The sequence below is a fragment of the Tauraco erythrolophus genome, chromosome 19, assembly GCF_009769465.1.
Source record: "Tauraco erythrolophus isolate bTauEry1 chromosome 19, bTauEry1.pri, whole genome shotgun sequence".
In the NCBI taxonomy this organism is placed as follows: Eukaryota; Metazoa; Chordata; class Aves; order Musophagiformes; family Musophagidae; genus Tauraco; species Tauraco erythrolophus.
In genome coordinates, this window is record NC_141483.1 from 7520730 (window position 1) to 7536817 (window position 16088).

General features: G+C 41.8%; 1 protein-coding gene across 3 annotated transcripts in view; it reads right to left on the reverse strand.

The window, feature by feature from the left end:
• Positions 1-243: 243 nt before the first annotated feature.
• ARVCF (ARVCF delta catenin family member) overlaps positions 244-16088 on the reverse strand; it is a 168737-nt gene continuing 152892 nt past the window's right edge. For all 3 annotated transcript variants that reach the window (XM_086623809.1, XM_086623808.1, XM_086623807.1), the window contains 8 exons: positions 14253-14380; positions 13161-13311; positions 11619-11811; positions 10330-10441; positions 9636-9726; positions 8371-8424; positions 2239-2330; positions 244-345 (listed from right to left, as the gene is read on the reverse strand). In XM_086623809.1, coding sequence (XP_086479935.1) covers positions 244-345; positions 2239-2330; positions 8371-8424; positions 9636-9726; positions 10330-10441; positions 11619-11811; positions 13161-13311; positions 14253-14380 — 923 coding nt within the window. The remainder of the gene's footprint in view (positions 346-2238; positions 2331-8370; positions 8425-9635; positions 9727-10329; positions 10442-11618; positions 11812-13160; positions 13312-14252; positions 14381-16088) is intronic.

Consider the following 16088-nt stretch of genomic DNA (forward strand, 5'->3'; position numbering starts at 1 on the left):
ACGATATTAATTTTCTGTCTGGTTATTTGACAGGTTATTTTTTAATCAAACAGTGGTATTTGATTGCATTTCATTAAAGATACACTTTATAATAATAATATGAACACCCCTTTTTTTTTTTCAAATGCATTTTCATTTGGCTGAAAGGACCCAGTTAGCCTTGAAGAGATTCCACAGATCATGCACGAGACAAGTTAATCACAAGCACCAATTACCATTAAAAGGACCTACCATGCATGCAAATTAGACCCAGGAGTCAACAGGCTGGGGTTTAATGTCACGGGCATCCACCAGATTCACCGAAGCCCTGTTACTCCTGTTAATGTTTTTCCTATTTGTGTCATTCTGCAGCACAGGGTGCGGAGTTAAAGGCAAAACAGAGCGGATTAATCAAACAAAACCACCAAACAAGTCAGCTTAAAGGAGCGCAAAGGAAAATTAGTGGTAGAGAAAGAAACAAGATCAGCAAAGGCACAATACCGACAAAAGCATCGCAACAGCCAAAAGGCTGCACTTTCCTGCCGTCATTATTCAGTTCTCGGCCACTCGTGAGCCTCAGAGCCACAGTTACCAAACGATTCACAAGACACAAGATCCCACAGTATGTTTCTGTTTCACAGCATAGGGAGAAGGATGAGTAGCAGCTACTCAGCTCTGCCCAGCTGAGGGCATGGTGGTGCCCACCTTTGAGGTGTACAACGGGCGAAATTCAGGCTACTTTTAAAACCAAGAGGCAACACAGACTATGGAGACACATTGTTAAGGTGAAATATTTTTTCTCTTTTTCTCACGAAAGCAAAGCAGCTACTCACTGAACTCTGGGTTGTGCTTCATTTCAGATATACACTGGAGTTCGGGCTGCTTGATGTGATTTTTGAGGGTTGTATCGGACCACTTTTATGAATTTTGAGTGGTAAAAATAACAAGTATTTGTTAATTTTCCTGCCTTATCCTATTTTCCTCAGACATTTTCTGTCAAGCTCCTGTTGATCGACATTCGTATGTCACATTATTGCATCCATTCCCACTGCATCCTTGCAAAATGTATTAGAACTGCGACGGGGGAACTAGAAAGTTTGTTTCGTTGACACTGGTTCAAGCAGTTCAAGCACTGGCAAATTGAAGAGAGTGATCTGTGCTTAAAAAAAGTCCAGCTGGACTGAAGCCATTCTCCAGGGCACACCTTCACAGAAAGGCAGGACACAGAAGGAAATGCGTGACCAGGCAAGTTAATACAGGCAGACTGATGCAGCAGGACATCTTCCTAACTCATCATCTATTTTTCCTTCAAATCACATTTTTATTTCCCTTCTTCAATAACAGTGGGTTTTCCTTTCAATTGACTGAAGTTTAATTGTTTCCACTGAACATGAATCACCTGGATTTTCTGATATTGTCAGTAACGTGCTGAAGGTTATTAAGGACAGCCTTCTGCAGACTAACAATAGTGTTTTCTACCACTGACTTTTGTTTCACTGAATCCTCCTCTTTCTCCTCAAAATTACCTCCCTGGGGAAAACACAAGCTTGTTTTGAGGCCAGAGAGAACTGATGGCCATGGCATTAAGCGACTTTTTAAAAGGCACAGCAATGCAACAGAAATTACATAGAGCCTACTAAGCTGCATTTGCACACAACCCACAATACAAAGAGCTTTGTGAAGATTTTTTTTTTTTTTTAAATTATAAAGTTGTCTACATTTGTTTTTAGAAGACACACACACAACTACGCATGTTTCTCCCTCTTCATTTCCTTGGCCCATGCCTATAGTCCACTACCAGGATGGTGAATGAGTGTTGCAGAAACTTACGCTGCTCACCACACTGCTGTACAGAGACACACCAGCTCACACCTACTTCTCATGGTGAAAACAATAAAGCAGTATGACAGTTTGAAGTGACTATTCTCAGAACAAAGTCTGAACACACTTACACACTTTAGGGCTAGGGAATGCTGCCTGGATGAGGGTGACACAAGAAATACTTTCTATTTTTACAACCTCATTCATTTACAAGAATATAGTGATTGCCTGCTTTAGTTCCTGCACTGGAAAGCAGCATTTTGTTTTTATTTCTAGTTAGCTAAGTTACGAAATGGTGCCTTTACCTTAAAAAAAAAAAAAAAAAGCAGCCCTTTACAAGCCCCTGCTGAGTAACTACTCTGTATTTCTTGTTGAGGACACCAGGCTGCTTTTCTTTTAAAGGCATTAACTAGCATTCAGCAGTAAGAGGAAGCTCACTTTTAAAGGTTCTTTCTCTGAGGCATCTCCTGTGTTATCGCTGGTCTTGTATTTGCGCTCCTTCTCCCGGTGATCGATGGTGGAGTACCCATCTGAGGAGAAATAACACCACAGTCAGGCATGAAGCACAAATAAGAGCAAAACCAGAGCTGACGCTAGCGGAATTCTTCGGCAAAGAAACAGGAAAATAAACCATCACAACCCAAAGAAGCCGTAAGCCTGCTTTTCATGTGTGCTCCAGCTCTGAAATTTCATTTTTACCAGCTTAAAACAAAACAGAAAAGCTCTCTTTTTATATCACTGCCAGATGCTGGCACTCATTAGCAAGCAGCACTGTTTGCATCCCGGGCTGCTGCAGTTTTTCGTGTGCCCAAGGAAAGCAGCAAGTTGTCATCTCGCGCCCTGTGGCTAATGAGCTCCAAATTCAGCCCAAATCTTGTGTTCCTTGCTTAGCAGCCTCATTAATTGGCTGTGTTCATTCTCTGAATGCTCTGCAGCATGTTCCCGCTCTTCCTGAGCCTGACTACTAGCAGGACAAGACAATAATTTGGAAGAGTCCCTTTCAGAGCACTGAGAAAAAGGGCCTGTCCAGTTGGAAGAAGTCTTGACGCAAACCCTGCTGTTCTTGGACTGTCTTTCATTACAAAGTGGCACCTGTTGGTGCTTTTTCTCCTGACAACTAAGAAACAATATAAAAGCGTGATAAACACAAGGAAGAAAAGCAAGAGAGGGTTTTATAAAGAAATGGCTCTAATTATTTCAGAACCTTTGCTTTGAATCACTGTCAGTCAATGAAAATCTTAATTTATTTTCCTGATGCATCAGATTTCCCTCATTATCAGTGACAAATAGATCCTCTCCTGCTCTGCTTTGACAGCATTGTAATCTGGAGTAAATGACACTCAAATTTATAGCTCCCTGTAGGCTTTTCTTTTCCTCTATGTAATTGAGGGATCATTAACGTTTTCATGTCCTGACAAACTGGGCTCTTAGAACACCACAAAAAGGTTTTACATAAACTACCAAAAGGCTCCTCTCTTGGTCTATTACTTGCCTGCAACAGGTCGTTAATAAAAAGTCAGTCATGTTTTTTTGTGGGGTTCCCATGGCATAAAGAGGCAGTTTGCCCACATGACAAAAGCACAGGCAGCTAGAGTGACTTGTACCAAACAGTCACAGAGCAGGGCCCTAAATGATGTTTATGCTGGCCACAGCCAGGTTAAGTTTTAAAAGATCTGTAGTTTTCCTATGCATCTTATAAATCACAGACCTGCAGAAGCACCTGAACTAGCCTATATTTATGACATCATGGATAGTAACAGATTATTTAACCACACTGCCCAAAAATAACTATAGAATTTTGGAGTTATACATGTAATACATAGGTTTAAAGCGTGAAAATAACTGCTACACAGAGCTTTATTTAAAATTATTTGTTGACAATGAAGATGCCTAACATTCTTGGCTATTCCTTTTGAACAAAAAAAGAAAAACCCTAAAGCCTACCAGCTGCATCCAGCTCCTTAGCCAGCATTTGTGGAGGAACGCATGACCAATAATTCTCTTTCAAATGATAGGCATGAATACTGCTAGTAAGTCATATCCCAATCTAAAGATTCATCATTTATTTAGGAGTAAAGAGTTCACATAGGTACGTATTTAGGAAGTATGTTGACTACCCAAAAAAATCAAACTCACAACAACTGAGTGGTAGCTTTTTACAAGCTAATATTAGTTATACTCGCAATGATTTAACAGATCACTTCGCATTTTTGTAGTGCCATCATCATGGGTGATCCACAAACATTTTTTAAATTAATTGCGAAGATACAAAGGAAACCTTTAACATACCCCTAGAAAGCAACAGCTACTAAATGAGTACAGCAGCTGTGATACTTCCCAGGGAGGAAGGTCAGAAGTAAGGACTGCAATCACAAAAAATTAAAAGCACAACAGATCTTTACTACTACTACAGAATTAAAAAAAACATGCTCAGCCAGTACAGCAGCAACAGGAAGATCAACCTTTTGCACAGTGGCAGTTATCAAACAACAAAGAACGGTCAAGAACTTTGTTCTTCATATCTAAGTTCCAACAGATTTTGCAATTCATACTGTCAGCCCACCGTTGTGTGGTCTGCATGCTAACGGTGCCGTGCACGTCAGCACTAATGGATTATGTGCTTCTAAAAACCACACACTGTGCTGTGACTCTGTCAAGATAAGCAGCAGCAGAGACAGTAAGTTCATGATTTGACCTAATAAAATAAGAAGTATCTTGAAGGAGGCTACATCAGAGAAGTAGCATCTCAGTGCCCCAAGGACAACAGCTCTCCAAAGAAATTAGAAAGTACTGCTTCTCCCATGTTTTGGATTCATTGTAAAAAGTGATCAGAATTAACTCTGTTTCTGTGGCATAAAGGAGACTTACAGAGATCTTACTGCTACAAGGTATAAGTGCATTATTCTGAGTTCATACAATCCAGTGTATAGACAAAAGTTACAGTGGTCAACAGAGGCACGTCCCATTCTTGGCTTGTTTATTCCTCTCTCTCAACTTTCTGCTTGTTGTCTTCTGTATTGCTTCACTGTCTCCCATTCACCGTGGAGCAACATTTTAATGTCATTGCAAATCACATGACCAAATACAGGTTAGGCAGAGAGCAGCCCTGAGGAGGACGACTTGGGAGTGCTGGTGGATGAGAAGCTCAACATGAGCTGGCAATGCGCGCTGGCAGCCCAGAAAGCCAACCTTATCCCGGGCTACATCAAAAGCAGTGTGGCCAGCAGGTCGAGGGAGGTGATTCTGCCCCTCTGCTCTCATGAGACCTCCCCGGCAGTGCTGCGTTCAGCTCTGGTGTCTCCAACACAAGAAGGGCATGGAGCTGCTGGAGTGGGTCCAGAGGAGGGCCACAAAGATGATCTGAGGGCTGGAGCACCTCTCCTATGAAGACAGGCTGAGAGCTGAGGTTGTTCAGCCTGGAGATGAGAAGGCTCCGGGGAGATCTTATAGCAGTTTGCCAGTACCTAAAGGGGCTACAAGAAAGCTGGAGAGGGACTTTTTACATGGGCGTGTAGTGATAGGACAAAGTAATAGCTTTAAACCGAAAGAGGGGAGATTTAGATGAGATTTAAGGAAGAAATTCTTCACTCTGAGGGTGGTGAGGCACTGGAACAGGTTGCCCAGAGAAGCTGTTGGATGCCCCATCCCTGGAAGTGTTCAAGGCCAGGTTGGATGAGGCTTTGAGCAACCTGGTCTAGCGGAAGGTGTTCCTGACCATGGCAGGGAGGTTGGAACTAGATCTTTAAGGTCTCTTCCAACCCAAACCACTCTATGATTCTATAAAAAACCTGCTGAGTGTCAGTCTATCCATGCCATCACAGCTCTCAACTTACAAAGATCAACCTCCGGACCATCAAAACAGAGGAGGAGCAGAAGGGAAAAGTTATGCCTGAAGATAGGCATGTAGGACAGGGGCATCTGAACTATGTGTCTCTGGTCTGAACAATTCTCAGCTCCCAGATGCACTTGCCTGGTTGTCAGATAATTGAGACACAGATATAGTTCTAGAGAACTCACAGAATTGGCATACAGCCTTGAGATCACAGTTCTGCTGCTTCTACAGACAGCTCAGCGTCACAGCCACCCCCAGGCAGCACCATGACAATAAGCATTGATGATCTTTAGATTACTCAGTGCAGAGCCACTTGTCTGGAGCTGATAAGGTCTGACAGACCTGAGCTAACTCTGCACTGGGCTCTGTAGTGTATCCCACAGTAACTCACAATACATGTTTTCTTCCATCTCCCATGACATCCATGCTCTCCCCAGGACTACCCCCCCTCCCCGTTGCTCCAGACAACAGGAATCTGACTGGTCTAGTACTGCCGGCCAATGGGGAACAAATCTTTCCGCCTCCCTAGCCACAGTGATAGTGAATTAATTTCTTTTATAGAGAATGATGACTCCCACAGCATTAGCAAACACGCTGAGATACCAACAGCAATCATTTTGCAATCCTGAAGAGTCGTCAACCTGGGTTAACAGTAAAGGCCCAGGCACCAAGACAGCTGAACCTTGGTAAAAAGAGGCAATAGACGAGTGGCAGACAGGCAGTGATGTTCTGGAATAAGCAGTTTTGTACACTGCAGGGAGCAGATGAACGCTCTGGGCTGGAAGGGGCCCGGCTGAATGGATGAGTACCTGTAACGTGTGGGGCATGGACATCCACTGAATTCTGCACTGACACACCGTATCGTGTTTGAGGCAATTACAGTTCCGTAGCAAAGCAGTACAGCAGAAAGATAACTACGCAACCTGGAAGCATCTGAATTAAATGAAATGGACAACACAAAGCTGGAGGCAGATGAGAATCCTCTAAAAGACAGTGAATATAAAGTAGAAAGATCTTAGGGCACGTGATGTCAGAAAGAGAGGAAGACAAGGGAAAAACACGCAACTGAAACCAGGGCACAGAACTTTCTGCAATAAAAAGAAATAAAAAGATAAGCTGGGATGTCGAACAACTTTCTCTGGTACTCTGTCATGCATTTTCTTTGCAAACATAAGCGAGGTCAGTCTCTCCTGGAGGCTCAACATAGACTGGTGCGGAGTACATGGGGACACAACCAAACTGCTTACTGGAGGTACAAACCCAGAGGACTGCGCACTGATGTTCTGCTCCTTATATCTGCCAGTTCAGTCCAGAGTGGAAAATGAACAAAACCTCCAGAATACAACAATGAAGTTAAAATCAGAAAATATAGTCTAGAGCAGCTTCTCATCTAAGTATGCCCATAAGACAAAAAAACATACAGCATTTCAAAAGTCTGAAGAAAAGAGATGAAGTACTAAGTTGTTATTTCAGTTCCTTGGAATTAAGGATAGTAGACTAGTCCCTTCTCAGTTGACCTCTGAAACAGCATGAAGTGATAGTCATATTGGAGTTAAAAAGCACTCAAGAACTGGGGTCAGGAAAACTTGACAGATTTCATCTTCTAAGAGTGATGAAAAGATTGGAGAACAGAACGGCCCAACAAATCTGCCTGATGTTGTACATATGCTGTTAATCTGCGTTTCGCTTTGTACTCGGAGCTGTACCAGCAACTCCTGAAAGCATAAGGCAACAATTAATACTGAGACTATAAACAATCAGCACTGCCCATACTGCAGCACCTGCTAGCACTCAGCTATCCTGCCAGGCAATCTTCTCTGAAGTTATTTTCTTCCATTGTGACAACAAATGTTTCAGTGTTCCCTTAGACAAAATACACATGGACAGTTGATTCATGGCAGGTGGCATTTCATTTTTCCTAAGAATACAAAAGGTAATATATACCTGTTATTTTAATTTTTGAACATGCTTGCCTTTCAGCTTGGTTCTAGACTTGATTTTTTTTTTTTTTTCAATCAATCAATTGAATCAATCACAAATAGCAGTATTTCAAACAGTTTGAATTGGAGGCATTAATTATAGGTATTTAAATAGAAATAACGTCAACTGGAAGAAGTAAAGCAAATTCCCCAGAGACCACACAGCACCTTTATTTACCTCAGTAAAGAAAAAACCCCTTTACAAGTCTTAAACTACAGAGCTTATCAATCTCAAAGCACTTCACTGACAGTAGATGGCTGTTCTCAGTCTGTATGAAAAAGCCAGGCTCGGCTAGAATAAGGTAAACAAAAGGTGGAGCCAGGAATATCATACGTACTAACTTATTTTTGGTTTTACCTACAGAAAATGAAGGCAGAACGGATTTAAACACAAGCATTACACTGAAGTAAATTTTCAGCTCCTTTTTTCCTTCTGAATTCCCAGACTTCAGTATCTGTGACAGGGAATGCAGCTGCCTCGAGGGCCAGAAACTGGAATGAAAGCTAGGTCAGTATATCTCCAATATATGCTTATAGTGGAGAAAGTGGTGTGTAAACTCTACATATATTTAAAAGAACAAAAGACGGGAAAAAAACCCAAAAGACAATGACCAATCTTTTGTAAGGTAATGTTCTGTTTTTAAATGTCATCTTTATCCATCTGAAATAATATCTCCTAGAGAAATAGTTGAACTTTCCTGTGAGTGACAGTGTGCTCTATTGAAACAGACAGAGAGTTTGATCTATGACCGAATTTACCTGGGCCAAGTTCATCCATAGGTATCATATCACGGCTCCCAGCCTTCTCGTTATCTATAAAACAGAAACATTGAAACAACTTGAGTTACATTTGCTTTTCTCAAAACCTGGTAGTTTTAAATTAGTCACAGCACCAGAGAGGTCCATAAAGCACTGAATGCAGAGACTATTGTAAAAAAACCCCAAACTATTCAACTGTTATCCATTCAGAAAGGGAGGTTTGATTTAAGCTCTCCGGAGAGCACATGTAATCCTTGTATTTTCTGCTTTGGCACTGTAATATAGAACTCCCTCTTTCCAAGTGATAACAGAAACCGCAGTTCTGCTTTGGACTACCTACTGCTACGAACAAGCTTCTCTCTGGTCTCCAGAATAGAAGAGAAAGAAAATAAGTAAGGGTGCAGCTTCGCATGGCACACAACCCAATCTAGCAGCCTGCTGAGCCAACAGAGAGCTAACCCTCAAAGAAAACAAGCAGCTTATTGTCAGATCAGCAAACTGACCCAAGTCATCCTCCGTCTGCATAACCTGCCAGACTTGATCAAAGACAGGGATCTTGGAAGGTGGAAACAGGCAGGGCAGTGTGGGGCTGTCTTTTTTTGCAGTAATCTACAGTAAAACCAGGTAAAGCGCAACATGGCAAACTCTGCCGTAGGAGACTAAAGATTTCTGAAAAGAAATTTTGACGTCTGAGTGTTAGAAACTAGAATCAGATTCAGAGACAAGGCAATCATCATGTAATTAAAGCTGGAGCTACACCAGTGCTGGTATGGCTGTGGCAGGCCTCCTGAAAAAGCACAGACAGGTTTAGCTGGAGTTTGGATAAACCCATCCCCAACGAAAAAACCTGCACAGCAGAGGAAGAAGCACTGCCAAAGCAGGCATGTTTGTTTAGAAAGGAAAAGACTCCAGTACTGAGCAGGGGTAAGGCCAAGGCCACCGCCTGGCTGAAGGCTAGATTTATCAATATACAACATTGTCAGATAAGGATGTTCTCCTCTTAAGTTCCAGCTCACGTCTATCCCAAATTCTGCCAGGAAGATTTAGCTCATTATGTTGCATACAAGTTGAGAAAACAACATCAGTAGTGTACATTTCACAAGGGAAGGAATATTATCCACATGCAGCTAATAGGATTGATCATTCTGGGACTGTGGCGTAAAAATCACCACACAAATAAAACATTACCCCCTCACACCATAACACAGACATGGCAAATCCAGAAAACAAGTAAAACAGAAAAAGTGATAAAGAGCAGAACTAACCTTGACTTTTATCCACCAGAGGCAAAGTACTGTCATCATAGCCAGACCTGCCAGCAGTACCTTTGGAACTCTTTGGAGTTGCAGAAACAGACTAAGAGACAAAAATCACACAAATATGAAGTTGCTACTCAGGGAAATTGAACAAGAAAAATAAACAAACCAACAGTATGGAGAGGAATTATGGAATGCTGCAAAGCTGCCCCTTCTGTGGATAACAGGACACTGGAGTATTTTTTATTTTCATATAGATTTCTTGGTGGGATTTTTTTTCCTGTTATCTAGACAGTAGCATTGTTGGTCTGTAAAAGGAGCAAAACCTCTTCACAAGGAAAGATGAGGAGGCTGCATGTCAAGAACAGGTGGCTGCCCTACGCTGCTGGATGGAATGTTTCAAATGAGAGACAACTAGTTAAGACAAAACATGCTAATTCTTCCTCCAGTAAAGCACGAGCATTTGGCCGATAAGTGGTGGCATGCTTCCAAAACCTAAAAAGATACATTTTGCAGATGACTGAAAAACATACCCAGCAAGTATATGTATGATGCTGTGACTGAACAGATCACAATGCATTGTTCTATCACCTAGAACAACAGAACTGAAGGCCACAATCTATCAGACTGTAACATTAGACTAAGGTCAGATATCTTCCACTCAGACATTTCTATTACTAAATCTAAGACCCAGCATCTTTACCTGGAAGTGTGATTTGTTCCACCCATCCTTCTGCAGGGCGTTTCGTAGCTCTTTATAGCTCCAGATCATCTGAAGAACGTGAGATGCTGCTTTTGTTTCTCTGGGAGACTGGCTGATTTGCAAGATAAAATTAGAGCTTAAGTATCAAGCAGTACAAGATTATTTGTGTTAACCTCTTCGTACCAAAACAACGTCCAGGAGACAACCTAGTACTCTATACAGCTATCCTTTGAACCTATAAGCTATAGGATATATGAGAAATCATTCAGTGACTTCATATCTATAGGTATCTGCTGACAAAAAAACCCAAAATCCAAACAGAAGTTGCAAATTGTGTAGATTTCTGGGTTTTCATGTGTATTGCTGGGCAAGCACTGAGGCCAGGGTGACCCTTTTGTCTTGTAGCTGTCATTAACAAAAACTGCATGGATTCCATCTTGCCTGGATTTATGTAGGAAAAAAACCCAACAAAACAAGTTCTAAGACACTTTTCAAACCTTCGTCTCAATTTACATGTATTCCTCACAATTCAATGATGTTGCTTCATGGTTTAGAATACTTACAAAGCAATTTGCGTCAGTGAAAAAGAAACTATTTTAAAAAAGAAAATGATATTTTATCCATTCCTTACTAAGTCAGTACACAAGCACTCTCTGTAACATAATAGAGGGATAGATTCTTGGTTGGCTATCATATTTCGTAACAATACAGCCAAAGTCTTAGCTACTCTCCCAAAAGTTTTCTGAAAACACACCTGTAACATCTAAGCAGCTGAACTGCATAAAATAAACTTTTCTCTAAAGCAGTCAGAATCATTCAGTTTTCAACAGAACTGCAGAGTGAAAATTTGTCACTTCAAATTACCAGCACCAGCCCTTCGGCCAGAACGATTACTGCACGTCATTAACTATTTTACTTAAAAGAAACACGTTTCATCACTGGCATTCCAGGAATGGAATGCTGCCACAGGACAAAGGCCTCCCACAGTAAAAATACAGATCACTGTTTCACTGTAAATGATGCCATACATGGTGTTAAGATGTATCTGACAAGAAGAGAGCATGTCTTAACACGACTGAAGTGACTACTCAATTAACTTTTTCTTTTTTAATCAAGTAAATCTATTAAAAGCGCTGACTTTTTACTGAATATATATTAATTGATCTGAAATTAAAGGCTCTGAAAGGTTAGGATGCTTGAATACTTTCACAAAGCAAAGCCGCTGTTCATAGTGACGTTTTCATGTTTGCAGTGAGTTCTTAAGCATTTTGCTTTCAACTGTCACTCACCTTGACTTGCTGATAGCTACCAGCTTCTGAATGCCCTGCGTCTGGATCAGAGACCTTGCATTTTCTGAGCTGTCAGTAATGATTTCATGGATGGTATTCAACACCGCGACCACTGTATCCTCTTCCAGGTTCTTTGCAGATCTCTGTTGCCTGCTGGGCAAATTTCTTACCAGCTCACCCATGGCATAACTACCTAGATAAGGGGAAGAGACACCACTAGTCAGCCCTAATAATCAATTCAGCTTCCCATCTTGAATGGTAAAACTCAAGGGTGTCTGCCAGGTCAAAAAACTTTAGAATGCACATGTTTTGAACCTCAAGACTCTAACTTCACAGTTTACTTATCATTCGTTATTTCAAGGTGATTGAGAGTTGAGACCCAAGACAAACTCCATCACAAATGCTAAAAGGTACTGGGGAGGAAGAAGAAAGTTATCTTTATTGAGAATTTTACAGCCAGCATCTATCATACTTTGCAATGAAGCAAAAAAGCATCCAGCAGCTGCTGCTAATGCCACATCTTCATGCTAATACACGCACATGGCTTACTCAACTTAGCCTCGTAATAGGCCTTCTGAGGCAAGGCGTGCAGCCATGCATTTATTAACCTTCCCCCAGAAAAGGTAAGAGTATTTCCTCCCGGGTGCAGTTAGCCTTCTCAGAGTATAGTACTGGAGAAAAAAGGAGTCCGGAGTTTATCACTCCCAGGTGTCTGTCTGTACCATTTGCCTAGCTACACCTCTGAACTAAAGAACCTGATGCATTAAGGCAGAATCTCACCTTGCTATTTCTTAGCATCAACTTGGATGATGGCCTTAAATGTGTGACTAATATTTCCCAGCCTGACAAGGTTATAGTTTAAACAAATACATCAGTTAAATACAGAGGTATCCAGAGGAAAACTCAACCCACAGTTGAATCTTTCAGATTCCTGCTTATGGGCAGGTGAATGCTTATTTACCCCCTTGGATTGGAGCTAGTGAGCACTGCTGAAGAACTAACTCAAAGAAAAGTTGCTTGTAGAAGCTGGACACCAAACGACTACCACGCGAAAGGATGAGAAGGGAAGGAGGAAGCAAGAAAAAGGGACAACTTTAGAGCCCATTGTGCTTCCCCAGGTTAGCTCAGCATGCCAAGGGCAAGACTCCCACTCTAATCTCAATAGCAGGCCTAAGGAGCAACGTCTCTGTAACCACCACGTGTGACTAGGAGCACAAGCGCAACATCAGCCAGAGCTAAGGAAGAGACAAGAAACCTCTTAACCCACCCGCTCCTCTGCACACCTAAGCACACTCCCCTCTCCTGCACAAATCTACATCTGTTTTTACTCCTGAGTTAAGAGATTTCCCCTCAAACCGTGGCTTGTCTGAACGGGCTGGGAATACATTCTGAGACGACAATCCTCCACTTGGTGGCTACAGAGTAATCTTAGCACAGATGGAAACTGCACAGAAAATGAATCCTCAGCACAAAAGACAGAAATTGTGAGGTCTCTTAAAGGTATCCAAGATTCCACCCTGGTTAGAAAAGTTCAGAAGATACCTATAAGATCTTTATTGCGACGATCCATGGAAAGGTTTCTCAGAGCAATTGACACAGCCCTCACAACCTTGTCAGAATCGGACTGGAGCAGCTCCACAAGCACTGGTAAGCCTCTCTCCTTCCGCACGGTTGCACGGATATACGTGGACCACTGATCCGCATGCACAAGGGAAAAGAAACAACACAGTATTATGAGTTCATATACCTGCCCTTTCCCTGCCCCTGGCATTTCTTTCTGTGCTGTAATTCATTTTTTTTTCCTGCAAAGACTAGTTAGGTTGTGTGTGCTGATGCATCTGTAACATAACCCATCCTTCAAGTTCCTCAAGCACCAAGGAAGAAATGATGTAGATGTTCATCCTACAGCTTAGCAAGCTGCTGGGGAAAGAGGACAAAAATAGAAGGAAGGAGCATCATCCGCCAGCATCTGTTCTGTACGCACCTCAGTGTCAAAACATATCCCTCTGGATTAGGAAAAAAGAGGTAATTTGGAGGGAACAGTAAAGCATCCAAAGCATCTGTTCTCTTCCCCCACCTCCATTTTCATGCTTTTATTCTGTTTCATGATTGATTTTAAAATAAACTGTATTTAAGACAGCAGTGAAACACCACCCTGATGATACTCAGGTTGCTGCTCAGTCCCACTTTGCCATGCCGTTCTAGAAGTGACCAGGCATACTTTTAAGAGAATTGTCTGATTCATGCTACAGATGCTTCAGAGGACACTTTGGAGTACAGCCTCCTGAGCAATCTGACAATCCAATGAATTAAGTATTCAGGACACTTTACATCTAACAACAGGCTTTTCTGAATGGATGCAGCAATGGTTAAGTGGTTTAAGTAGTAAAACCTGCTCATGGTTAAATTGTCATGAGCTCAGTGACACTTCCAGTACATAAACACCATCTGTCCAGAAAATGCAAAACATCTGAAGTGGGCAAATAAGATGAAAATAATTTATGTGGAGTTTCCATCTCCTTCCTTTTTAAAGGAGATGTAAATGCACAAAGTAACAGCGCACTTATAATGGGACATAGCTTGCTCTTTCCTTACACAAAGGAAATGAAACACGCAACAGAAGACTGCACTCACCGTCCAGTTGCCAGCGCTGAGATTCTGCAAAGCCCCTGCTGCAGCTTCCAGAGTGTTGAAGTTCTGACTTTCAGTGAGGATGGAGAGGTACAGTCGGACCACATCTGGCTGATACAGTAATTCAAAGCCTGCAGGTTGGGGAAGATGAGAACAGAAGCAAGAGAAGCAGAGAAGGAAATGTATGAATAAATGCATAACATACCTTTATTTAATCACATATAAGAACAGCCAAGAGAAAGCTACACCACAGAAAGAAGGGCTTCTGCCACGTACAGGACATTTTATCCACAGTTGTTGAAAATGGTGCACAGGGGAACTCATGCACAGGACATTCACCTCGGCTGAAGGCCTCTCTGCTTGTCTTCAGGCTGACAATTCTTTCTGCAATCTATGCTATGCTGTATACCACCTAGCGGGCTGAGTTACTACACCACTACTACACTATGCATGCAGTAACAAGGTGACAAGAGACAATTTTTGCCTGCAACAACTCTTACTCTGCCTCTGTAGATTGGGTTGCAAATTCATCTTGTGCTCCCGTGTTCATTCAAATCTATCTCAATCTCAGTACCTTTAGACACAAACAACAGGGCCAAAGAGAGCAAGCTACAAAATCACATCAGTCACCCTCTTCTCACACCTAGGTGACAAAAGAAAGATGCAAGATGTCAAAGTGACTAGAATCCCCAACTGGCAAGGGCAGGGAGACATGGTGACTCCAGTTCAAATATTAAGTAAAGAAATAAAACAGCATCGTACCACACTGGGAGACTGCGACAGACACAGATGTTAACTAAATATCCCCAGAGTCACTGTATCAGCTTTGCAGTTTAAGCACAACAAGAATGAGAACTATTCTCAGCTCTGCCATGGATTTCCTTTTGTGATGCTGAGTAACTGACAGTAGCATCCATGGCTTGACTTCCTCATTCAAAGGATTAGGATTTTACAAGGATGTGTAAACTGATAGGAGCTTTAAACAGAAAGAGGGTAGATTTACGTCAGATCTAAGGAAGAAATTCTTCACTGAGGGTGGTGAGGCACTGGAACAGGTTGCCCAGAGAAGCTGTGGATGCCCCATCCCTGGAAGTGTTCAAGGCCAGGCTGGATGGGGCTTTAAGCAACCTGGTCTAGTAGAAACTGTCCCTGCCCATGGCAGGGGGGTTGGAACTAGACGATGATCTTTAAGGTCCCTTCCAACTGAAACCATTCTAAGATCCATCTACCCACATTAAAAAGGAGGCCTTAGGCAAGAACTCCATCATTCCAAGTTGCATATTTTGAAGCAATTTTTATCTTTCTTCACTAAATGTGGCATGACACGTGGCATCAATGAGGGAAGAATATGCACGCATTCGGTTAAAGGACTTCCCAGACAAACATCATCTCAAATATCATGATGCTCTTCAGAGTATGTGAACAAAAAACTAAATACCCTAAAATGTTTTGGTGAGTGCAGGAAGGCACAAGCAACCTATGGTCAACATAGACTCATCTGCAGTCACTGTAGCTGGAAGACATTCCTGGATTGGTGGCTTTTGGGGTGTTTGCAATATGTAAAGTTCAGCAAGCATTACCTAGGAAAAGATTTCTGGTTAAATATGACATGACAAAAGGCATAAAGGTGTTAATGAGCTTGGGCAAAGAGGAAATTTGAAGGTTGTTTGAGCAGAATATTTTTTTATTATTATTTGTACACATGAAAAGAATTCTTTTCACATAACAAGATGTCACCCTACAAGTGTACCATAATTCAAAGCAAGTTTTCCACTAGCAAGACAGGAAACCTACAAAATCAAATCACTTCCTCTCTTCGGTGCTTTCTCTTTAAAATCA